This window comes from Pocillopora verrucosa, chromosome 6 (genome assembly GCF_036669915.1).
Source record: "Pocillopora verrucosa isolate sample1 chromosome 6, ASM3666991v2, whole genome shotgun sequence".
NCBI lineage: Eukaryota > Metazoa > Cnidaria > Anthozoa > Scleractinia > Pocilloporidae > Pocillopora > Pocillopora verrucosa.
Window position 1 is genome coordinate 8,963,388 of NC_089317.1, and position 24,421 is coordinate 8,987,808.

At 37.9% G+C, this 24,421-nt stretch overlaps 3 protein-coding genes and 1 pseudogene across 8 annotated transcripts in view; 2 read left to right on the plus strand and 2 right to left on the minus strand.

The window, feature by feature from the left end:
- Positions 1–25: 25 nt before the first annotated feature.
- On the plus strand, positions 26–1,581 carry LOC136281847 (uncharacterized; annotated as a pseudogene).
- A 3,032-nt stretch (positions 1,582–4,613) lies between these two features.
- LOC136276855 (limbic system-associated membrane protein-like) lies at positions 4,614–6,514 on the minus strand. Its single transcript, XM_066168884.1, has 4 exons — positions 6,439–6,514; positions 5,943–5,996; positions 5,250–5,423; positions 4,614–4,828 (listed from the first exon to the last, which is right to left on the minus strand). The coding sequence occupies exons 1-4, from the start codon at positions 6,512–6,514 to the stop codon at positions 4,614–4,616; spliced, it is 519 nt and encodes a 172-aa protein (XP_066024981.1).
- A 4,615-nt stretch (positions 6,515–11,129) lies between these two features.
- On the plus strand, positions 11,130–12,178 carry LOC131773611 (octopamine receptor beta-2R-like). Its single transcript, XM_059089552.2, has one exon. It carries the CDS (start codon positions 11,283–11,285, stop codon positions 12,126–12,128), a length of 846 nt encoding a protein of 281 aa, XP_058945535.2. The 5' UTR covers positions 11,130–11,282; the 3' UTR covers positions 12,129–12,178.
- The window catches only part of LOC136282012 (uncharacterized), a 52,250-nt gene continuing 39,500 nt past the window's right edge, over positions 11,672–24,421 (minus strand). For 2 of the 6 annotated variants that reach the window (XM_066169111.1, XM_066169110.1), the window contains 12 exons: positions 21,922–22,059; positions 20,249–20,264; positions 19,986–20,025; positions 19,038–19,350; positions 18,849–18,959; positions 18,286–18,476; positions 17,804–17,926; positions 17,542–17,612; positions 17,361–17,401; positions 17,173–17,269; positions 16,797–16,896; positions 16,098–16,704 (listed from right to left, as the gene is read on the minus strand). In XM_066169111.1, the coding sequence (XP_066025208.1) occupies positions 16,651–16,704; positions 16,797–16,896; positions 17,173–17,269; positions 17,361–17,401; positions 17,542–17,612; positions 17,804–17,926; positions 18,286–18,476; positions 18,849–18,959; positions 19,038–19,350; positions 19,986–20,025; positions 20,249–20,264; positions 21,922–22,059 (1,295 nt within the window). In that variant the 3' untranslated portion in view covers positions 16,098–16,650. Of the gene's footprint in view, positions 11,809–16,097; positions 16,705–16,796; positions 16,897–17,172; positions 17,270–17,360; positions 17,402–17,536; positions 17,613–17,803; positions 17,927–18,285; positions 18,477–18,848; positions 18,960–19,037; positions 19,351–19,985; positions 20,026–20,248; positions 20,265–21,921; positions 22,060–24,421 lie in introns of those variants that run through there. The other 4 variants (XM_066169112.1, XR_010718036.1, XM_066169113.1 and 1 more) reach the window with 4 other exon arrangements.

A 24,421-nucleotide genomic window follows, 5' to 3' on the forward strand; every position in this document is an offset into this window, starting at 1 on the left:
GAGGTTTATGTCATGTTTGGACACAATGGTGCGGGAGGGAGAGCTGCTGACGAACCGAAAGATAACTCCGTTAAACGTTCCACTAAGGTTGTACCGCCACACAAAGGTGATATTGTTGCCTTCCAAAACATAGAACGGATTTGGAGGAGTTCCCGTAAATGTTGGTGCTAGTTCTACAGAACAAAACCAAAAAATTATGAAAACAGCACAGATCCTTTAACCAGTTTGGAAATACGAAATTACCTCTTTATAAATCGGCTCTTTCAAAAATATGTTAAAATATAACAAGAATAGTTCAATAACTTACCAGAGAAACATATGCAACCCGAAATTAGACATTAAGTACGGAAAAATTATCAAGACTGAAATATGACGAGAAAAAAAGAGTCGTAGATACGCTGTTAAAATCGGAAAGCGTACGGATATCCCGGATGTGCGGAACTCGCCTTATAGGTTCACCATTCTTGAACTCTGTTTACCACACATCACGGCCAGAAAACTGCGTAGCATTGTGTTAAAATTGTTGAAATATATTGGATTTATCTTTAATTACAGGTTTAAGAAACTATTTACCGACCTATTGAAAGGCGGGATTTTAAAGTCACACGCTGCGTGCTGGTTGACTTTATTGCAAGCGTCAGTGTGAAACAACTTCGGCTTTTGCCGACAAGATTGCTTAGTAAGTTCTCTTATTCTCTTTTCTTCACGTTTTTAACAATGAATGAGGTGAAGCTCAACACGAATTACGCTTAGTAAATGATAATCTCTCGATTTTTTATGTTTGTGCAAGTGTCTTGCGTATTTGGTGAACAAAAAAGGGTACTGCTCGCAGTAAAAAAAAAAAACAACAACAACATGCAGCACAAACAAAAAGAAAATAAGCGTTAACATTTAATTTTTATCTTTAGAACCAACATGGAGTGGACTGAATAATGTTGAATATTCTGAATATTCAAGGCAAAGAAAGGAAGCATTGCAAGGGGCCAAATTTGGGATAAAATAGCGAACAATCTGAACAGCCTTCATCATCCCCAGTTCAGAGTGACGAAGCGATCTGTTAGAGAATGACATACGCTTTTGAGCGACAAATTTAGCGCAAAGATGCTAGGTGAAGAGAAGGCAAGTGGAATCGATACAGGTTTGAGTGATGTTGAAAAAGCACTTGAGAAGATAAAAGAAAAAGAAGCTGTGGTTGAAGAAACAGCGCAAAATGACAAAAAGAAAGTCGATGGTGCTAAAGCAGCGGAAATGAGACACAGAGCTCCAGAGAACCTTGGCGGGACACAGAAAAGACAAAGGAAAGATGAGTTAGAGAATGAAACAGCAGCAAGAGCAAAACGTCGAAGAAGTGGTAGTGACACGGAAGCGTGTTTGCGAGAAAAGAACGATCTCATGCAGAAATGAAAAATGGAAGAAATGCAGCTACAGAAGCAGCGACTAGAGGCTGAAAGTAAGAAGGAGGAGTAGTCCAAAAAGCAACATCAGGATGTTGCTAATGCAGCAGTAGCAGTCTCAAATTATCATAAAACTTCTAGAAAAACAAAACTAAGTCATGGCCAGATTTTGTTCTGTGCAAGATGAATGTAGTTTTCAGCAATTTCAGGCATATGTTTGTTGATTTTGTTTTCCATGTTATATCAGCTTTATGTTCAGACTTTTTGATTCAAATAAACTTGATTAAAGACTCAATGTTACAGACACTGGACGTTTTGTCTTCCTGTGTTCAGGAGTGTATTATTCCACTGATTTATTCTGTGATTATGTTCCTGATAAATTTTATCTACCATAGGCTCTAGAAGAATTTTAATACATTTTTCCATGTTAATGGAATGTACGGTACACCTTCGGTACACCCTTGGGCTCGTGGAAAGGAGGATTTCAAATTTTCTTGGACATTTCTTCGTAAATACAGTACATGACTTTTCCAACCATGCAAACGGAACTGTTGTTTACTCCTCCTGACAGTTGCGCCATCTATTGATACATGTAACGTGACTTTCGTAGTGAATTTAACTAAATCTTGCGATTACAGTAATTCAGCTGATATTTTGTAAAATGTCGAGTGGAAACTAAAGGGTTCTTTGGGGATCTTTTGTCGGCTGATAAACAGCAGTAAATATTAGCCCATCACGAGTCTAGCCTGACTTACATTTAAGTATGCTGTATGTTCAAGCCTCTATCACGTTGAGAAAAGCCATGACAAAAATTTTAAAATACTGCACTAAAAATCTTCATATGAGATCATTCATGTCAATCAAAAAGCAACGCGTTCACTTCGCAACCGTTGTTTGTTTCCGTCACGCATCTCTCTTGGCAAATATATACATCACACTCTAAGTCATATCTAATTCTGTTCAGAATGAACTGAAACGTTCCCCTTGAAACACGTAAAGTTTTTTTAAATCGTTAGGTGTTCCAAACTGTGTTCCACCAGCCAAGATTCCTTTGGAAACGCCGGCACGATCGTAATACAGTAACTTGCTGGCTCTCATTAAAGGAAACCAGAAGAAGAATAAAGGAAGACACTTTCAAAAGTAATCCTCTCCTTGCAATAACAACATTCAATATGGACTGTTGCATTCACCTGCGTTGCCTTCTAGCATTAAATATTGTCTTAAACAAACCGAACTTCTCGCGCTCTTTGTTAAGGTTTCCCTCTGCCATTTTGGATGGGGCGATACCGCTGGATGGATGGTTTGTTTTGTCTTTTGAATTTGGCGCGACTGCATTAGGTTCGACGTTTGAAACCACTGCCGTGCTATCGTCGTGCCACTGCCGAGCCAAATTCATTTGAGTTCGGCACGGCAGTAGCACGTCGTTCGGAACAGGCCTTAAAAATCACGAAAGATGTATGTTTTCACGTTTCAGATAAATTTTCACGTTTTAAATTTATTCAATCAAAACAAAACATAACATAATTAAGAAAAAAAAGAGAGACCACCAAACTGTTAAAGTTTAAGAAGCAGGTTAGAGCTGCAACTTTATCTTAAAATTTGACAGAGTTTTGGAAGGACCATTAAATTTCTACGGGATTTTAAGTTGTTAGAGCTGTAATCACAGCCCCAATGTGTTGAACTCAGGGACCAGCACTCCCCATGCCTGGTTCGAGCCAATTCAGGTACCAAATAATTTCACAGTAAACATGTATTAACTAGTAACTCAGCAATACCAGCAGACAACTTCTTTACATATTGTAAGAGAAGCATTTCTCATATCACCTTAAGTCACTCACCTTCATAAAAAATAAAGGTACTTTTGATAGCTCCTCCATATTTGTTGTTGGCATTACACCTGTATTCTCCAAGTTTCTCTACCTGGATATCTCCAATACTCCATTTTTTCTGGTTCCATGTTCCGCCTGATTTTACATGAGCCCATAAGACAGTTGGTGGTTAGTTTGCAATAAAGCACAATAGCTCCACCCTTAACGGCAGTGTGATTTCCCATGGCCACAATAGCAGCAGGAACTATAAGACGCATCACAAAGATTCAAAGTTCGCAGTCCTCCGCTTAAAAAAGACGGTTCAAGCATAAAATCTTACACTTTCTATGAAAGGATATCACAAGACTATTTCCTACCATCTTTTGAAGTTCCGATCTTTAGACCGTCCTTGTATTAGTTCTAACCTGTGTTAGGGTTAACCGGATGGATATGCTTTGGATTTCCCATCGTAATCTGGGTAAACTAATGGTGACTTGACTGTTTCCCACTCTTTCGCTACATAAACGTACCAAGATAAGCACATGTAAATGTGTACCAGAACATTCCAAAATGACGTACATGTATATACATTAAGTTTTAATCTCTACGCGAAGAAGCTACGCGAGTCTTAAAGCAGTCAACAAAGGAACTGGTGCCACTGTTCCAAAAACTAACCATAAAGATACTTTAGAGTAGTTTTTAATGTAGTTTCGTAAAAAAAACCAAAATAACTGCAGCGACCAATAAGAAGCAAGATTAACATTATCCTTAGCCAATGAGAACACAAAGTGAAAACAGAAAACTTCTTGTAGCGCTGATCGGTTGATCTGATTGGTTGTAAGGAAGGCACGAGTTTCATAAAACCAGAGCTGAGTTAGATAAAACCCAAGCCAATCCTGGATTGCTCTCGAAACTCAATTGAAGATTGCTTTATTCTAAAACTAAGATATCAGCTTAAACGAATAAACATTCGTGAATTCTCTGCCCTATTATAGGTGGACGTTCTACAAAAGCTTGAGGGTAAAAAAAAGTAGTCATAACAGCCATCACTACAACATTTACAATGAATGGTCATGTTGACATCCTTAGTCAAAGGTCTTCCAACACCATTCTTAGCGGTATATCTGTACGGTCCTTCATCCTGAGTACCACGGATGGTCATAGGGAAGTTCACTCGACTGTTATCAGTGACTTCATATTAAAACCCCAAATCCAACCAAAATGTCGTTTTTAATAAAATACAGCGTCGATGTCGACTTTATGGTCAGCTTGGTAGCCGGAGTTTGACACGGTGTGAAACCCTCCCCCGTTGAAAACTCCTGGCCACACTCCTTTCAGTAAAGGTAAGAGAAAACTATTTCTACCTTTAATTGTTATATAAACAATCTTCTCCGAGGCGCCAACAATGTTATTAACCCACACATCTGTAGGAAAAGTTTCCTTCTTTTAGATATTTTCTTGTCCGTACTCCAGCTGAACTGTCTCCATCACTAACTGGTATTTCATTCTCATACAGGTGATAAGTATGCACTGCAGGTTTACCATCTGCTGAGCACGTGATCCTGATATCATCACCTTTAATAACAGTTGAGTCATTCACCAATAACTTGACATTCTCTGGTTTATCTAAAGACAAGCAACAAATATTTAAATATTTCATCAATCATCAGAGCGAAAAATGGAGGCGGCATTTTGATATGCACTGAAGTTGTGATCACATAAGGGTGGTATAAAATGGGAAAAAGATTAAAAAAACAGCCGATAGGGTAGTTTCAAAACGTTTTTGGCATATAATGTTAAACTGTAGGGCCGAAAAAAAGTTGATTCCACATATTACAAGCCAAAAGCAAAAATCCAAGCCTAGTGGCGTTTATACTTCAAAGACCCGACGCGAAAGAGCAATGTTACTTTAGCTTGTAACATACTGCTTACAACATTGTGACTTTGTACGTAACATACTCGATACAGTAAATTACTCATGAGTAAAACTCCCACATTTATGGAGTATTTGACACTAAAACATATGTATTCGTATTCATGTACTCACAATTGACATCCACTGCAACTGTGTGATTTGATGGAGTTCCTATCCCATTGGACGCTGTGCAGCAATATGTGATGTTTGGTGTTGGTTCACCACCTGCGGTACACTCTAAAGTAGCAACTGGGCCTCCTTCAATAAGAACTACATCTGCACTAACATTGGTGAATTCTGGTGAATCTGAAAAAAAAAACAAACAAACAAAGGAAATGTGCATGACATGGGAATTAAGATAAGGCGTGAGAGGAAACTAAATAATGCTGACGTTAATTTGTGTATTGGAGCGTTAAAACTATGATATTAGAAGGTCACCATAAAGTAGTAAAATCCATAGAAACAAAGGACAGAATAAAATCGTACCTTATGTATTCATTTATATCGTATCCTTTAACATATTTTACTTACACTGCAGAGTAATTATCACTGTGCTAGAAATATTCTTTTCGTCCGGTGCTTCTGTTACTTGAAGTGCATAATTCCCAGCGTCTGCTCAGGTCAGTGAAAGGAAAGTAAATTTTGTTTGGTTCGTTGTGATTTTCGCTTTCACCTGACTTTGGCAATCCCGAAATATAGCTACGACTGTGCCTTTTGTACCACGTTCTATTACACATTTTGGAGATGATGGCAATATCCGATGGAACTTAGCTTGACGAAACGTTCCATTAAGAGTATAGCTTCACTGCAGGAATAACCCGTTACCTTCCACAACATAGGACGGGGATGGAGACACTTTAGTGAACACGGGCTTGGACTCTTCAAAACAAAAGGAAACGAAAATTTGTATGGCTTGCGGTACGTTGTTGTTACACTCGCCTATAAATTCTATATTTGTAGAGCTGGAACATTATACAAAACTGTTGAATAGTAAATAGTTTAAGTGTATGCTTCGTATGTTTCACCCTTGGAATCTTACATCCAATAACATCACAGCCAAACTGACCGGTCAGTTAATGCCTATTAGACCAAGAACATTCGATTAAAGACAACTATTCACTTGACTCTGATAATGATTTCCGCTCAGGTTGTCGAAACGTCAGTCACCATTACTGACAATAGTCCTTCTCAGGACTTGACTCAGCTGAACGATCAGACTACGCTATCACGTGCAGATCTAGTTATGCACATGACGAACTGCTTTAACTCTTTCGTGTTTTGTAATTGTAACTTTTTTACTGTATTATCATCAGCAGCCCACCCTCAAACAGGTCAGTGCATAGAGTGCGCACGGGTGTTACCCTAGAAACTAAGCCTACTGCATTTTCATTGGCCATCCTGCCTTGAAAGTGAGCGATGCTCGCCCTCAAGCGAAAAACCTTGAGGACAAGTGTTTGTAGTGTCCATAGAAACACCCTTCCAAATACAATGCTTTTGACACTCAAACACCTAAGGGTCGATATCTTTCCAATTTAATCACCAGAAGAAAACAAAAAAGGTTAATTTTTACGACTAACGGTTACAATTTCTCAATTCTTACGCCTAACAGCAAAATTGTACACCCATTGAGACCCTAAAATATTTATCTGTGCACGTAACAAATATCATTGTTATCAGGATCTGTTGAAGCAGAGTAAGCTGAAAATCATCGAGAACGGTGGCAGTTTCCTGCTAGCCTTATCAATCCAAGTTAAAATTATTTTAATTAGTTCACGCAAACAATCCACAGCCTAATTTACATACAATTTTGACGCATCAGTTAGACGTAAGGATGAAGTTTGATAAAAATAACCTAAAATATCTAGATAATTCTTTAAGGCAAGAGACAAATAATATTCTTTATTCGAGGGTTATGGTTTACGTTAGATTTAAAGGCAGTCCTTTATTGGAATGGTGCAAAATTACTATTTTCATAGCCGTAATTATATCCTATTTCCTCCCTCAAACCAGAAATTTCGCGGTGCATTTCGACCTTTGCAATTGAAATATTTGGTTTCTCTTTGAGTTCCGCATGGTCTTCGTTTCTTCCAGTAAAACAGGCTCTTCTAAGAAAATATATGACATGAAAACATGTTTCAACAGTTCTTCTGTCATTTTCAGTTTTGATTTATACTGATTGGACAAAACATACAAATAGAAACAGAATAATGTATGCAATTACAAGGAAAGTTTCAAATTAACATGGTTAAGTTGATGATTAAGTGTAAGTTGCTCCCATTGAATGTGAATAGCCTCTTTGATTTTAAGTAGAAGAATATTCACAGCACGAGCTCGCAGAAAATAAAGATGACGGGAAGAAGATGTAATGCGCCGAAGAAAGAGCTGAGAAAACTTTGAAGTCTGCTTAGAGCCTACCAGAAAGACGACTAGGTTAGTTTCCTCAGTTTTCTGCCCCTCGAGTCCACGTTTTACTCCGCCGAGCCATAGAGCTTCTCCTGGGTTCTTGGCCAGCGTGATCGTCAATACTTTTTTAGTCGCTCTGCCGCTGATCGCCCGTCAAGACCGGGAAATTGCTTCGCTTGGTCATTGGCGTCCAGATGCAACCAGGTCGCTCCTTCTGGATCTAGAGGTAATCTTGGTGGTAGATGAAGAATTAATTCGTTGACGAGCAAACATTGATTATTTGACATTTCTGCTATAAATCCTTTGTGTGATTTGGACGATCTTTTATGTCAAGGTTTTGTTCGAGTTTCCGAAAACTATGAACTTGAACCGCCAGGTGTTAGTGGTAACTATGACTGAAGATCCACAAGTTTCTGTACAAGGGAAGCTGAAGAGCCGTGGTTTGTTTCTAAGGCTCTTGCGAGTAAATATTCGCTCCTCCTAATATTGTCACTAAGTTGAGTGTTTCCGTTCAAGCTAACAGTATAAAAGAAGACTTACCTTAGATTTGAGGCACATTGATTTGCATATATTGGAACAGAGTTTAAGTGTCAGGGGTTGCATACCATCAAGAGTGCCTTGTCCAACAAATATTATCCTTTGTCTTTTGATTTGAAAGCAGGCCATCACAATTTTGATATTTTTTTCGATCCATCACAAATATTTGGCTAGATATATTTTCGTGGAATTTTGGCACAGATTATGTCAGATATTTTCATTTCACGGTTCTACCTTTGGGCTTTCTGGTACACCTTTTATCTTCTTTAAACCTCTGGGAACCCATTTGAGGGGACAAGGAATTCCAATCACTATGTTTTCCGATGACGGAATTGGAGCGGGTGAATCGTTGAATTCCGCTAAGATTAAAAACAGTTCGATTGTTCGTGCGGGTGTTTCACGCTGTGGCTTCGAAATTAATAAAGAAAAGTCCAATTGGGTGGGCGCGAGAAAATTTTTCTTGGATTGGCTGTAACATTGACAATCAAACGGGGCTCATTTCCGCAAGTGGAATGAGAATGGAAAAATTATTATCTGACCCGGAGGCTTGCTCTGTTTGACATGCGTCAGCGTCCATCCATGTAAAAAAGATTGCTTCTGTTGAAGGTCAAATTTATTCGTGGTTACCGCGCAGTCGTAATTCTCACGCAAATTTTATTTTGAAAACTAAATGTTAGATATAACTTTTTTAACTCTCCTAAGCGTTGAACTCCATTCATCGCCAGAAATCAAGGACATTTCGAGCCCGCTAACAATTATCAGCGGTATATCGTATTACACTCCGGAACAATACAATATCAAGAGAATTCAATATGCCGGCGATCACGGCTCGATCTGCAAAGAAGAGTGTTTCGTATCATGACCTATAGAATTTGAGCACCGCAGATCTTCTATTTGATGAAAAGAAAAAGAGAAGACCTGCAAGCAAATCTTTGGGATTTTTCGAGGCAGAGCGATGACATGATGTCAGAATTTTGATTTGCTTTAATTTAATTTTCGCGCTAAGACTACTGAATTTGCATTCAATGCCTGGCATATTTTTATTCCGAAAAGGACCGAGAACTAATTTATTTCCTTGCAAGAACATAAACAAATATGGCCGACGATTCGAAGATCAGCGTTGCTCGTGTTTAACTATTTCAGTCATAGTTTTCAACATGGCGTCTCGTCACTTACTCAACCTGGAAAATAAGGGATATTCTGGCGCGTTGGGAACTTTTTTGATGGGAGGAAATGGCAATTTTACAGGATATTTGGACGCTTCGAACTCTGTAGCAGTCAATTCGATCGAGAGCAGTTGACTTTATTGACGCACTTTCCTGTAATAGGCGAGTGTTTGGGATGGAGAACGACGGATTTTGAAGAAGTGTATGGCGACCTAGGTCAATAATCAATGACAAAAGAACTGGCTCGGGAAGTAGGTGGTTTTTATTTATCGAGTCCCTGTGAGGTTTGATGAATAGCAGAATCAGTACTGAATACGTCTCGATCAAGAGCAGACGGGACCATGAGCTTCTGATTGTTATATTTTAGAAATTTTACAAATTTCCATACAGTTTCTTATATTATTTGGACGCCATTATGGACGAAATGCGCAAGCGCAGCCGCCATCTTGTCCAATATTTCTGCCGATGCACAATTTATGGCTGAAGGATAAGATGCTGCATGCCTCTCATTGCTAGACGGTCTGTGAATTTATTTGCACTTCTTGATTTTTTTGTGGACTCATTTTCTTTCTAATGCCACGTACCTACTTATTTCCCCTCATGGATAACGGATTCCTACAAACTGAAACGAATCAAAAAAAAAATTCCAAATTGAATATGTACAGGATTCAAAGATTGTAAAGTTCATGGCATACAGGGAGAAAATTATGCTGAACAGCCCTTCATTTGGAGGTAAAGATAACTATTTTAAGAAATGCATATGTTTACAAGTTGGAAAATTGTCACGAGCTCAAAAAGCATTGTAGGAAAACAATTATAAAAGCAAAATCTTAAAAAAACAAAACAAAACAAAACAAATTAAAAAAAAAAGACATGACTAACTTTCGCGTGTGGTTTAGAGAAACTCATTCATTAACGGTTTGATGGTTGATTGCTTTATTCAAATAGTGATTTGGTTTTTTTTGAAAAGTGTCAAATAAATTTCCTTGTGACCTTTCACTTTCTCTGCGAAACGCAGATTTATCAATATGTAATGTAATAGGGCGGACGCTGACATAAATCGAATCTAACTTGAACAACGCCGCGTTGGAGAAATGTTTTATATTAACGGAACCTCCAAGCGTCTATCAAATCTCAATTGGTTTATTAAACTTGAAAGCTCGTAAAAACTGAAATACAATAAATTCAAATAGGCCGTTAAACTCAATCAAACGTGGTGTGTACACGGACAAATCAAAACAACACAAATATCCTTAGCGAAACAAAACTACCTTCGATGATACACGTTTCGGTATATAAATACAAAAATAAACAAGATGACATACCTCTTTCCCCGTTCTATTATTTTAATATTTCGACAATCCTTCGATCTGGCTATGCTTGCGACTAACTCGTGTCTCGTAGCCGAATGAAACTAAATGCCAACAATTCGAAAGTATGTCACGCAAAACAAAAGGGTATTGAAAGTCACGCAAATCACAAATAAAGATAGCCTTCGTTGCACTTAACGTATCAATGTGAACGTGGTTATTCGAGTTCATTAATCAGGAAAGAATGCCATACGCCAGGATCAAAACAACGGTGCTACGTTTAGGAAGCTTGTGCTCCTTAAAATGCACGATCTTTGCTTCTTCTTTTTTTTTTTTTTTTTTTACATCAATGCTAAGTTTCTGCGGTTGAGTCAATTTAAAATTATTGTAACGCCATTGAACTCTGCTGCACGGCTGGGCTCCGTATAAACTTTCGTCGGATAAATTATATGCCTGGTTCCCTTACCAACTATCATTTGACTTTTTGTTTCCGAGATTGAGTTGTTACGAACTTGGACTCCTTCCCATTTGATCGCATTTTTTGTTCCCCTGATCAAAATCTGCTTCTGTTAAAAGGAATCAAATTAAACTTCCGGCAACAGACAACAATATAATATACCAACTATGTATTTTTAAAATCCGATCTCAATTTGCATAACCATGCACCGCAAAAGAAATATTTGTATCTCCTTTGAAGCAAATTCCGCACTTCTCTTCATCAGGAGAGCGATAAACCTCACGAAAGCATCATGTCTGCGCTGTTTGAGATTATCGCATGGACCTTAACCATAACAGCGTTGTCTGGAAACTCTTTCGTAATATTTCTGATCCTATTTAGAAAGAACCTTCGCTTACGTAAACTCAACTGGTACATCATTTCTCTTGCTGTGGCGGATGCTTTAGTGGCCTTAAGTTTCTATCCTCCATTGTTTTTTTGTGATCGTTGGTCCTGCTGCCAAACAAATATCATGAGAGCATTTCGCTGGATCTTCATTTACTCCTCAGTATGCAATTTGTGCGCCATGACAGCTGACCGTTACCTCGCCATCACCAAACCCATGTACCACAGAGTCAAGGTATCGGACAGGATTGTGGCCATTTTGATCGCGATTTCATGGCTTTTTCCTATTATTTTGCGTGGTGTTGTCTTCACTCCCCTTTATTATCTGTATAAGAGGGAAGCATTCAAGTACTTTCTTCCTGTGATAGTCATAATATTTGAGGTTCTTCCGTGTTTACTCATTCTTTTCGCTGCCCTGCGAATAAGCATCGTTGCTAAAAGGGAACAAACAAAACACAAGAACAGATCGAAAGGAAAAGCTAAAAAGGAGAATCAGCGAGAAGGATCAAGAGCTTTGAAGATGATTTTGATGGTCACATTTCTCTTTGTATTCTGTTACGCCTTGGAAGCTTATTTCACGATGTGCAAAAATGTTTTAAAACTCTGCGATGACACTGAAATAATTCAGATGATCCGTCGGCTCATGTTGGTAGCGAACTCCGCGATTAATCCATTTGTGTACACCTTCGTGAGAAGAGATATTAAGGAAGAAGTAAAGAAACTGAAATTATCTTGTAGAAAGGAAAACATTTAACCAGACACGAAACTGTAATCGATTCTACAACACCCTCTCCAGAAAGGGAAACACGCTAAAATTTGAATTTTATCAAAAAAAAACAACAAACAAACAAACAAAAAGAACCGTTTTAAAAATGTTTTTTGTTTGAATGTGTTGGCTTGGAGATTTTGTTCTTGGCTGGTCAATCATAAAAAAAAAAAAAATTTGGAAAGAAACAAATCTTATAACAAAGGCTTAATCTCAGAAGATCGTAGCAACAAGGCTACTCTACAACTTACAATACCCCGTTCTTTATTTAATTCGTCTGCAAAGGGTTTATCATCGGAAACGTTCCAGTTTGCTATCGGTAGTGCACCGGGGGCTCTTGTTCCCCAATGACGGCACCTGGACATGCACGAGGACGTGCCCAAGCGGGTCTCTATTCTTGTTCGCCTAACCTTAAATCGAGGGTAATCAGCGTTGCTTCCTATTACGGATTCTGACTTAGTTGTTTCATCACCTCCAGTCCGGATTCTGCAAATTCCACTCCACCGAGACCGCCCTCATTCCACTAATCGACAAGCTTCTCCTTGACTTAGACAAAAACTGAGGAACGGGACTAGTATTTATTGACTACAAGAAAGTATTTGACCTCATAGACCATGATCTCCTTCTAACGAAACTGAATGTTTCTGGGTCACGAACTAGACTTACTACGCAACTATCTGAGTGAAAGCAAACAGTACGTAGTCATTGACGGATGTCGCTCTTCCCCAAGAACTGTGATGGCTGGAGTACCACAAGGGAGTATATTGGGCCTCGTTATGTTTCTCCTTTTTATCAACGACCTACCCTTAGCAGCTCAGCGTTCTACCGTTGACATCTATGCGGTTTCTCATCCGACGTGACAGATGGACTTCTTTGCATCACATCAGCCCTTCAACAAGACCTAAATGACCTTTCGCAGCGATCAGCTGCCAACAAGATGGTCACGAACGCTGCCAAGACGAAATGTCTCTTAGTGACCGAGAAGCGCCTTACAAATCAGATCGTCGATAGTTTATTAAATCTTTATCTTGGGAACTCAAATATAGAGCAGGTGGATCGTCAGAAACTCCTGGGACTTACCACTGACCGACACTTAAGCTTTAATATTGACGTTGAAGAACTGTGTAGGAAGCTATCCCAAAGAAAAGCAGTGCTTAGGAAGATAAGAAGATTCCTCCGCATTTAGCAGCCCGTATAATACTATAACGCAATGATAACACAACTAATTTTATATGGATCAACTGTTTGATCGAACTGTTCAAGTGATGACATGATGAGGGTCTTCTAGCTTCAAAAACGCGCTTCCCGAGTTTGTTGGAAGCTGTCACAAGGTCGAACAGCGTGAAACTCTTTAAGAAATTAGCATGGCTCCCTTTCTATGACGAAGTTATGTTTATTGAGAGTACTTTAGTCTTTAAGCGTTAACAAGGAAGCTGTCCTGCTTATATGTACGATCTACTCAAATTTAATGCAGACCTACCCACACGAACTGGTCGTTATAATAAATTAAATCTCGCCTGCCCTCGTTTCAATCGCGAAACCGAGGGAGGGAGTTCCTTTAGCGTATTTGCGACAAGGCTGTGGAACCAACTACCCATTAACCTAAAAAAAGAGGCGACAACAGTTGCTTTTTTCAGAAAGACCTTTCATAGACATTTTCTAACGAGCTGCGATGAAGTAGAGTATTTTAGTCTGAAGGCGATTTAACCTAACCCAAGCGGCATATTTTATTTTATCTAGTTTTTAGCTTGCATTCTTATAGACCTGTTGACCAGTTTTATAATCCTCAAATACATTTTAATTCTAAATACGGTACTTTAGGATCGAGGGACACTAGTTCATCATTTGAATTATTGTGTGTTACCCTCCTTAAATAAAGTTGTTATTATTATTATTATTATTATTATTATTATGACTATCATTGTTATTATTAGAGGCATTGAGTCATAATCCAACAGCCAAGTGCAAATGCCAGCGATCTGAATCTGCAGTTCATCTTCTACTGAGCTTAATTCCTATCACAGCAATATCTCATCCGTAGGGTAAAACTAACCCGGGTGTTTCGGGAAAACTTACTGATTTTTTCGTGTGCTTGTTTGCAACATATTTATTCGTAAACTTTCACATTTAACCATTTCCAATTTATTCAATTTCATTCAAGCTCTTCTATTTTAGTAAATTAAAAAATGTATAAAACCACAGTAGCTTTTGGAATAGATTTTGCTTGCTACTCGCTTTCATTATGCACCTGCGCGTCGGCATTTTTGTTATTTACTATTAGTAAAATTTTCAACCCATGCTGACACGAGCAACGGGCCCGAGAGCACGGTCCATGAGGATTTTTAAATTCCATCCCGCTGACGCTTTGCGGGCTGAATCTCGAAGGAAGCATTGCTGAGTCCGTTTGTTTCCCTTCTAGCGGTTTCGTAGGCCATTTCGTAGAAATATTATCAAGTTACGTACTGTTGCATAGATTTAATAGTGTCAGGTTTTCGTAGACGGTCCCTCGCTTCCGTTTTACCTCGCAGGGCGAGGAAGGAAGAGTGCTCCAGGCAAGGAAGAGTGCTTGAGTTTTAATAGGCAATCTCATCCAAATTTCAACCAGAATCACGTACTTGGGAATCAGTTTCAAGGTGATCTGATTTGTAAATACAACACAGTAAACTCTGGATGGGAGTCGTTTTGAACAGCCTGCACAGCGAACTTAAACCTTTGTATCCAAATATTATCTGCATGACATATGGTTAACGTCAAACACCAATTGCCAAACAGATATTAATTACACGTAATTATAACAGAGTAGACGTTCTTCATTTCAGGCCAACATGATTCTTTTGCTCCTAAGGAATTGAAGGACAGCATAGGTACAATCAATCGTCATAGGAGTCGATATTCACTGAACGTAAATCTTACCTTTTGTAACAAGATATCATGTGACCTAAATTAGTTACTCTTGCATCGTTTCAACATCGAATCTATTATACTTGAGGCGACGCTTTTATCAAGACGAAATGGATGACAGTCACATCGTAAAATTCTCTTAAAGTGGAAAGATTTTCAGACAGCTGTAAACATGAAGAAAATCTGTTTTTAATAAATGAGATGCGTGTATTTTCTTATACATTAGACTACTTATGGCAAAGTCATCTTACCGATCAACTCTCTCATCTAAGAAGTGCAAAAAAAAGTAAAGAAACGATATCGGATAAACCCGTGTATAACATTCTTGTTACCATTGCTGGTGCACTTAGTATTGTGATTGTATCATCCACTTATCTCTAATATAAAGGAAGTGGATTCCTGGCCAATTTCAATGCCCGCTCCTCAAATTTCTCCCTGTAGATGGAGAAATTTGAAGAGAAAGCAAGATACAATGCAAAAAATGTTAAAATACTATTAGAAAAAAAAAACAAACAAACAAGCAAAAAAAAAACAGAAACAAAAAACCAGAAAAAAAAACAAAAACAAAAACAGAAAAAAAAATTGACCAAAATCAATCAAATAACAGCCTGTACTATTGTAGTATCTGTAAAAACACTCAGACACGCTCGCACTCATCATTACGAGAAATGAGAGACCGAGTTACTCAATATGCGATTAAGCTGCACGCTTAGATCAAAATCATTGGACTTAACCCGTGACTTTTGTGAATCCCCAAAATCTGGTACGTCGGATATCGGAGATTATCAAAGCCTAGTATTGCGTTTTGTGAAGATCACTATGTTGCTGAATCATGGCAATGTTGGCGATCGGCCTAATTCCTTAAAAAAATCGCCTCGTGCGTCCTTGGCAATCGTGGCATGACGGATATCGGGGATTAGACAAACGAGTACGAGGATGCCCGAAAATTCAGCGAGTTCCACAACATCGACGTAAAACGACTTTACGAAGCTCTCAACATGGCACAGGAAAGAGCATCCAAAAAGTGTATTCTACTGGAAAATTCACACTGCTCGCTTGTGGTTGCAGTTTTTATTCAAGGACGCATTTAAGCTACTCGCTTATATATCAAAATGCAGGCTCATTCCAAACTTCAAATGTCCATTAGCTGACAGAATGCAATAACGAAAACAATTTCTCCAGCGCTTCCTCAGCTAAAGTTTCTAAAGTGTGTCAGCAATAACATCTAACATTTAACCAAAACCTTATTTTCGAGTGCAACATTCAATAAAGTGGGCTGAACAACGCTTAAAGTGCGCAGTTATCCTAATTTAATCATTCTAATAGCTATTGACTAAATATTGATATAATAGATAATGGTTCACCTTGATTTCTATACCAAATACCAATTAAACTACATGGTAATTAGCAACAACGGATCACTTTACTCCGACTTTTACGTCGCTTTATGGGCAGGGTACTTCCCTTGGTTGTTAGCTGCATTATAAAAGGGACTGGATTTAGCATCAGGACACATCTAGTTTTAAAATTTCTATTGTTTGGGGTGTGTGGAAGAGACGGTTTCCGCCTATTATGATAAGAGTTGTTTCCACAATTCTTGAACAAGAGCCTAATCCATGCTTGCGTAAAGGATGTTGTCATAATGTTGCATGTTGATGAGCCTCTGTAAGGAAAATAAAAAAGAGAATCTATTAAACGACTTCTAAATCAAAAGGTGACTAAGCCTTGCTTAAATTTATTTTGTAGATATTCCACCTGATGTTGATTTTCCATTTCCTTCAAATCATTCCTAAGATTCTCAAAAATTGGGCGATCATCTGGGTTCTCTTGCCAGCAGTCTTGCATAATCTTGTAACTAAATAAAACCAAAAAAAATAAAATAAAACTTGGATTTTGGTGATACGAATTCTACTAAAAGTTTTTTCATAACATTCTGCAGAGCTACCTAAGCACGAAAGTTGAGACCTTATTCCTAGGAAGTCAAAGAAAGTAATGGTCCATAGATTGATATTTGATTGTTTAGGTCTGGAAGGCCATTCTCGTTGCTAAAGAGCTATAGAGGTAATGAAAAAAAATTCTTAACTTTTCACAGCAAGTTCATGATTAAAAAATTAATGCTCCATGGTCTTACAGGGTATCGTCCACGTGTCGTGGTTTAGGCATCCTGTAACCCTGAGTCAGTAAATCTGCCATTTTTCTTCCGTCAATCTTTGGATATGGAGAGCCACCTAAGACGAGACGTTAAACACGAAGACAGGGAATCGATCAAAAAGTGCGCCATCTATATAAATTACACTGAAACACAATTATCTGACATACCTATCGTGAAGATTTCGTAAAGCACAATTCCAAAACTCCATCTAATTAAAGAAAATGCCATCAGGCTTCATTGCAAGTTGACACGTACAGGTATAATTAAATTATAGGTTGAACATGAATAGATTTGAACGGTTTTTTTTAACTCTTTAAAACTGTTTATCGGCTTATTAGATCCACTTACACATCACTTTTCGTCGTATATCGTCCGTATAACAGCGCTTCGCAAGCTGTCCATTTTACTGGCAGTCTTCCCTATCGAAACATGGAAAGGAAATGTTGAAGAAAAAGAGCAGATGATTCTTCCTTTTGTTTATCTGGCGATGATGTAGTGTTAAACATTACTGAGAAACAAGGTGAGAAGAGGTTGAGATAGGATATATCTATCCTAATAAACTTCGGTATTAGCCAAACACGCAACATATCATGATAACGAAATCAGAAACCTTTGATTTCTTTTCGTAGATGTTTTCCTGGCATACGTCCCTTGCCATTCCAAAATCGGTTACCTTACATCGTTCTTGCTCTCCAACCAAGACGTTCCGGGCTGCAAGGTCGCGGTGAATAATCTGTCGTACATAATACAGAGCATTGATGAATAATTAATTGATTCAATAACTCATTTTGCACTGCTCAAAAGCGTCGGATGGAAAAACTTTGTTCTTTGCAACGAAACAAAAGTGATAGATGTAATGGACGCTTTTGATCATTGCAAACAGAAAGCTCTATTATCCTATTAAGCTCCATCCAACCATATTGGAAAGATTTCCCTTGTTTAAGTATCAAACAAGTTCCAACTTGAGTCACTTGTATCCAAGTTTACTTCATGCACAAAAAAGTGTGGATGGAAATTGAAATGAAAAAGGTATCCCTTGCATCTATTGCCGCCGAGACAGCAAAGGGAATTTTGATACTAAAATCGACTTACATTTTTTGAGGACAAATAATGCATACCATCAGCCACTTGCCAGGAAAACTTCATTAGCTGCTGGGAAGTCAAACTCGTCTGAGGCTTAATATCCGGGTCCTTGAAGTAGTTATCTTCTAAATGTCGGCTCTTTCTCAAATAGCCCAGGAGATCTCCATACGGGACATATTCGATAAGTACAAGCAAAGGATCTAAAAAATATATGTAGAAAACAACAAAGAACATCAGCTACGTTATCACTTTGAAGTGATAGTTACAGCAACGGGAAAACGAAAAACTTTGCACTTGTGCTAAGTGCATTCTAAATTTAACCCAGGATCTGCGGTAAACTGGATAAATAATCTTAAATCGAGTGAACCGGAACTCGTAACGATAAAACAAAATAATTATTTATCGTGCACAATTGCTACAAATGCTCTTTGCTGATACTGTTAAGATCAACAATGACAGGATTAGGTATAATGAGAGAGCAAGAAATTATGAATTCAGAGCAATTTAAGCTTTAAGTTGTCAGGGTGACACAAAGAGACATAAACTAGGTAGTTTCATTCTATTTTCTGCACCTGATTCAGTTACACAACCCTGCAACTTGATAACGTGTGGATGAGGCTTGAGTTTCTTCAGGACTTCAAGCTCTGACAGCAAATCTTTCCTCTCTATGTCTGTAGCGTTACCTAAAGAAAAGAACGACTATTCAGTAACAGTAAAGCCTTATCTTAACTAAAACGCTCTTTAGGCAATGAATAGAGTACCTTTCAGCATTTTTATGGCAACTGTAATTGTCTCCTTTCTTCCTCGAAGGTTTGAAGCTTTTCCCTGGGCGACTTGACCAAAGGCACCTTTTCCAATAATCTTTTCAAATGTTACATTTTCTCTTTCCACTTCCCATGAGCGCGTTCCTGGGTGCAGGGGTGCATATTCGTTTATTTCTAAATAACTTCGCTCTGGGTCCGTTGCAGGATCATTCAGTGGTCTAACTTCATTCAAGTCCATGTAATTTCCGGGAGCATGATGCACCACGGTGCTAAGGTTCCCATTGCTACTTTCCAGTTCAATTCCCTCGTTCTGTTTTCCAGCGAAAAGAGATTCACACTTAGTCTGGCCTATTTTGTCCCCATACGGATTGGCTACGAGTAAGGAAGATGTCTCGTATTTCTTAGGGAAGTATCATGCAAAATTTAATGGGTGCATTCTCCAGTCTATGGAATTGTGCGTTTTTTTTTTTCATTTTAATTCACTCGTTTTGCGACCAGAATAAAGGAGAATCACACGCAACCGTTACCGTTCTTATGACAATGAGATAAGTTTAGAGAATTCTTGAATATTATGATGTCATCCACTAAACTGAACGCCTTTTCTAAGGGCACTTGTGAATCAATACTAAGAAGATTTGACTCGTAAATACAGCTTCAATTTCTTGAAATAAGGGCAAAAGGCTGGTAAAGCGCACTTCAATGAACCTTGAAATCCAAACTTAATTTGTATAATAAGTAATAGACTAATAAAAACTCATCTTCCTTTTGTTACTTCCTATGTAACACCATTTCTATACAACTGATTCACGGTATTCAAGTCCCAAGGGCCTTGAAAAAATTGAAGGTATGCATGCTTTGCTTTAACTTTCAGCATTTAATTGCCAAACAGATAGTTGTTGATCATCACAAAGTAGATTATTCGATAAAAATGCACCCCATACTTACAACGTGAGGCGTACGTGACTCCTTAAGGACTGTATTAGGTCTAAAAGAAAATCAAAATTAATAGTTTCTAGGAAACTGACTAAACCTCACCAACAAAATCCCTTTCTTGTTTTTTTTTTTTTGTTTTTTTTTTGTTTTTTTTGGAAATATCAACTGACACATTTTGAGAACAACTGAGAAACTTTTCTCAGAACTACAAAAACAAACAATACCAATCTGATCTATAGATGCTATATTAACTTTTTATTGTAATGACATCTTACCGATTATCTTTTTCACCTAAGAAGTGTGGAAAGAAGGAAAGAGATGACATTAGATAAAGAGAAAAAAGCTGCTTAAATTATTTTAAAATTCAAAAAGTCCTCATCAATTAAGCGTCATGTATTTCCAGCTCCTTCTCTTGAAAGTACTTCCAGTAATAATAATATTATTTATCTTATCCTCAGAGGGCACGGTAAGGAATCCGGCAATGTGATTGGTTCTTTGCGCATTCCGTATTTTCCTATCTCTACCCACGGGCAACGGTAATGCTCTCGTGAGTCGCTGAGTTCATTCTTACCTTCGTTGCCATTTTTCATAAATCTATTTTGTTTTACCGGCCGGGCAGTATTTTTAAGCAAAGACGTTGGTCACTACCTCAAGCCGATAATTAACTCATTAATCCTCTCTTTTCTCTCCCTCAAATCGCTTTGGCTGACAGAAAGCTATTGGTTTCGAAATTAACTTGTATAAGCTAAAGAGTCATTAAACTGGTTGACAAGCGGCCTAAAGCCCGTCTGTAATTAATTTCAATCCCTCACAAAAAGTACCAGAAAGTTAAAACGTGAGGAATTTGGTTACAATTAAATTAATCCATGGAACCTTCATTCATTTAATATCTGAATTCTCTCAAACAATCTGTTCGAAGTAAAAGGGCATGCGAAGTTTTCAGTTCTACAACAGATATGCGCTCTCGGTGAGTCTTTTCAAGTCCGTTCAATTTAGACATTTGTACCGTAAATTGCACAACAGAAAGTGAAGGAATTCAATGAGAAAAAGCCGCATTGAGTCTCCTTGTGTCTCGTTGAAGTGTCTAATTCGAATTTAGTTTTTGTGGTGGAAAGACCAGATTTACACACGCTATTGAAGTAAACAAACGAGCAAACTCTCACAATTTCCAAATAAAAAACTTGAATTCACTTACAATTACTTTCCTCACCGTTTACTTGATTAACAGAGGTAAATCTTCGTACATGAATGAATCGTCGAAGAGAGTGAATAATACTTTCCGTAAGATCATTGACTGTTTTTGAAGAAATCATTGTGGTGACAGTCCTTGCCAAACTACTTTGGTTGTTTTTTCAAAACTGTATATGCCCTTTTTTTTTCTTGCGCGCTCTCTAAATGACAGGTGTCAGATTGAGACAGATAGTTGTAAAAATAACGTTTCAAAGTTTGTTGGGCGGCCTTTTAAATCACCTTTATCATTACACAAATGAAAATGTTTCGGTGAAGCGTCTCTCTTTAATTTGCATCGCCTCTATTTTAACTACCATCTACTCGCTCAAGAATTGTTCAGTTTATGGAGGATCCTGCTGTAATTACAGCCCTAAATCATTCGGGTTCTTTTGGAGAGAATTTTCCTTAAGTTTAAGGGGAAAAAAATTAAAATGTTATTCAGCAGCCTAGATCTGTCCGTATTGGGAAAAACTTTGCCCAAGGTCTTGAGTAACGCCGTCAATTGGTGTCATGAATTGAAAGACTTTGCAAAATGACTCTACTATGCTGCAAGTTCTCCGACTCCTTGCTGTTTCCTCTTTCTTTTCACCTTCTCAGTTTCCATTCTATTCTTCGAATGAATCTCCTTTTGTCAATCGTCCACAAATCATAAATCTAGGTTAGTAGAATCTTGAATAAGAGCATTTACCAACTGAATATAGTAATTCACTCTACTTACGTTTGCGGCGTTTCCAGGCATTAAAAATAATAGCAACAGCGAACATAAAGGCAAGGACCCCAATAACTGAGCCATAAATAGCATCCTTATTCACCTTTGCTGGTTCAGATGGGACTGGACCAGGAACAGTAACTAAATCTTAAATAGATGACATACATAGAATCAATGCTTTTCTTAACTGTTTAGTTGAATTAATAAGAGTTAAACTGATTTAAACACAGCTATGCACATTTATCTCAGATAGTCAGATGAAAACTTTTCCCATATCAATAAAATGTATTGTTGCGTTTCATGTTAGCATGTTGCAACAACTCCACCTCCAAGTAAATTCTATTATTTGCAAAAATGAGAAAATGCTATCTAAAACTTTTCAACCTATTTAATATAGCCAATAAAAACATCAACTCAACTTTTAAACTTAAGAGAAAACTTGTTTGATGTTTGTAATTGATTTCTGTGCTATAAAAATGAAGTTCAGGTTTAGCTCAAGTTTTCTTAAAGACACCCACATTACATGTAGTTACAGCAGAGGTTATCGAATTAAATAAGAGGAAAAATCTCAAAAAGACATCGTGTATTTCCAGCCAGAGGACAATCATTAAACAACAATAGCCGAAAGCGAAAAAGTTTTAAAAAATTACATAGATTCAAACACGAGTTAAAATTACTTTTTTTTATTTTCTACGCTAAACAGGGGAGGTTGAAAAGTTGGGGGAAAAACAGTGGGGTAAGCATTCCTGCCTGGCAACTTTAAGAGCAGATATAAGAGAAGCCCATACGATTCTGGCGCATCGTTTTACTGACTTACTGTGCTCACTGCACGTGTATACTGTCGTTTCTTTCAATTCTGGCTCATTTTCCCAAACCGAAATTATAACTCGGGCTCAATAGAATACAATTTCAATTAATGCTGACATCATGCGCTTCCTCTGAAGAAGAAAACATTCCCTATCTTCATAAAATTTGGTCAGAAGATACCACTGACTAGCATGCGTGTAGCTGTGAGAATATCGTCCCCAGGTTCCAGACTTCGTCAATTTTTCCCCACCTCCCCCCCGAACTGGTCTTTCAATTCATTGAAGAAACTCTTCTTCAGCCAGTGCTGAAAAGTTTTATTGCAGTATTCATTCAGTATAATGAAGGGCTGGAAAATAAATTAACAAGAGCTCCACTTTTAGGCTTGCCTAAATCAATATATTATCAGTGAGATGGTATGTAGCACGACTGCTGGGTACTCTAGTGGACACACTTTCATAATCTGTCTGTTTCTACGCCTAACGTGTAGAGCTTTTGGCCATTTTATGGCTAACCCCATTGAGACCCTCGTGAAAGAGAAATGTTAAATACGTTTTCTTTCAAAAGAAGGCGAAAGTAGCTCAGGATGATCGTGGTGAGCGGCGTTTAGTTTCATGGATTATAAGGAGAGGAGAAGGAACCTGATGTTTCATCGAGGATCATATCTGTTGGGCACACTGAAAAGAGTAACAAAGACTGCCAGCTTTAGTAAAATGCATCTAACCTACTGTAAAAAACTTAATGAATTTTCGATACCGCCTACAGCTCTTTTTCAGTAAGTTGACAGTTTTATACTTTAATCAATATAACGATTGTGTAATATAGCAGCTTGCGTTCGAGTAAAAGGCTTGATTATATGCAGCTTTTTTCTACAGACTATAGCTGTTCAAAGATTGCCTACTGTATTACTTGCATGATATACTCAACAAGTTCTCGCTCAGTTTAATAGGGGTACATGCTCAGAAACTTTTAACAAAAAAAATGAAACTTGGTTCCGGTTTCTCGATAGTCACGTTAACAAAACGGGCTCGAAACTTTGATTAAAATCAAAACTTATGGATTAATAATGAGGCTACTAGCTGAAAAATTTCCCGAAATTTTAGCTGTTCGAATTACACTTATTATATACCTCGGTGTTGAATGTGAACACAGCAAACACAATAAAACCTGTTTGTCGAATGGGAACTACCAAGACTTTCCGAGAATCAAACCCAGGCCACAGGCAAGCTCTCTCATCACTACACCATCCAGGGTACCTGATCACTAATTTTATCATGATGCCATCGCAGTGAGCGATGACATCATGATAAAATTAGTACAGAAAACAGAGTGTGTATCATATCAAACGCTTTCCAAACTATTGTGTGTTTTCCTAAATAGCATTGGCCATGAGTTTACTGAAACAAATTGGGACGCACCCCTGGAATTCGTTGGAAATAATTCGAGCTGAAAGAGGACCGGTAAGGTACTGCTGGCGAATTTTCGAAAAATCAGTTCACGCGTCACGGATATAAAAGGGAAATCTTCTAATTTCTCATCTTGTGTGCAAGGTTTATTGAAATCTTGAGGTTTTCACGTAATGGGAAAAAAAAGCAACAACATCAAAACAAAAACTTCAGGGTTCAAGTATACTTCAGGATATCAAATCTCGCCTTACACAGTTTCATAAATTCACGAATAACCTTAACCTTTCAGTAAAATTCAC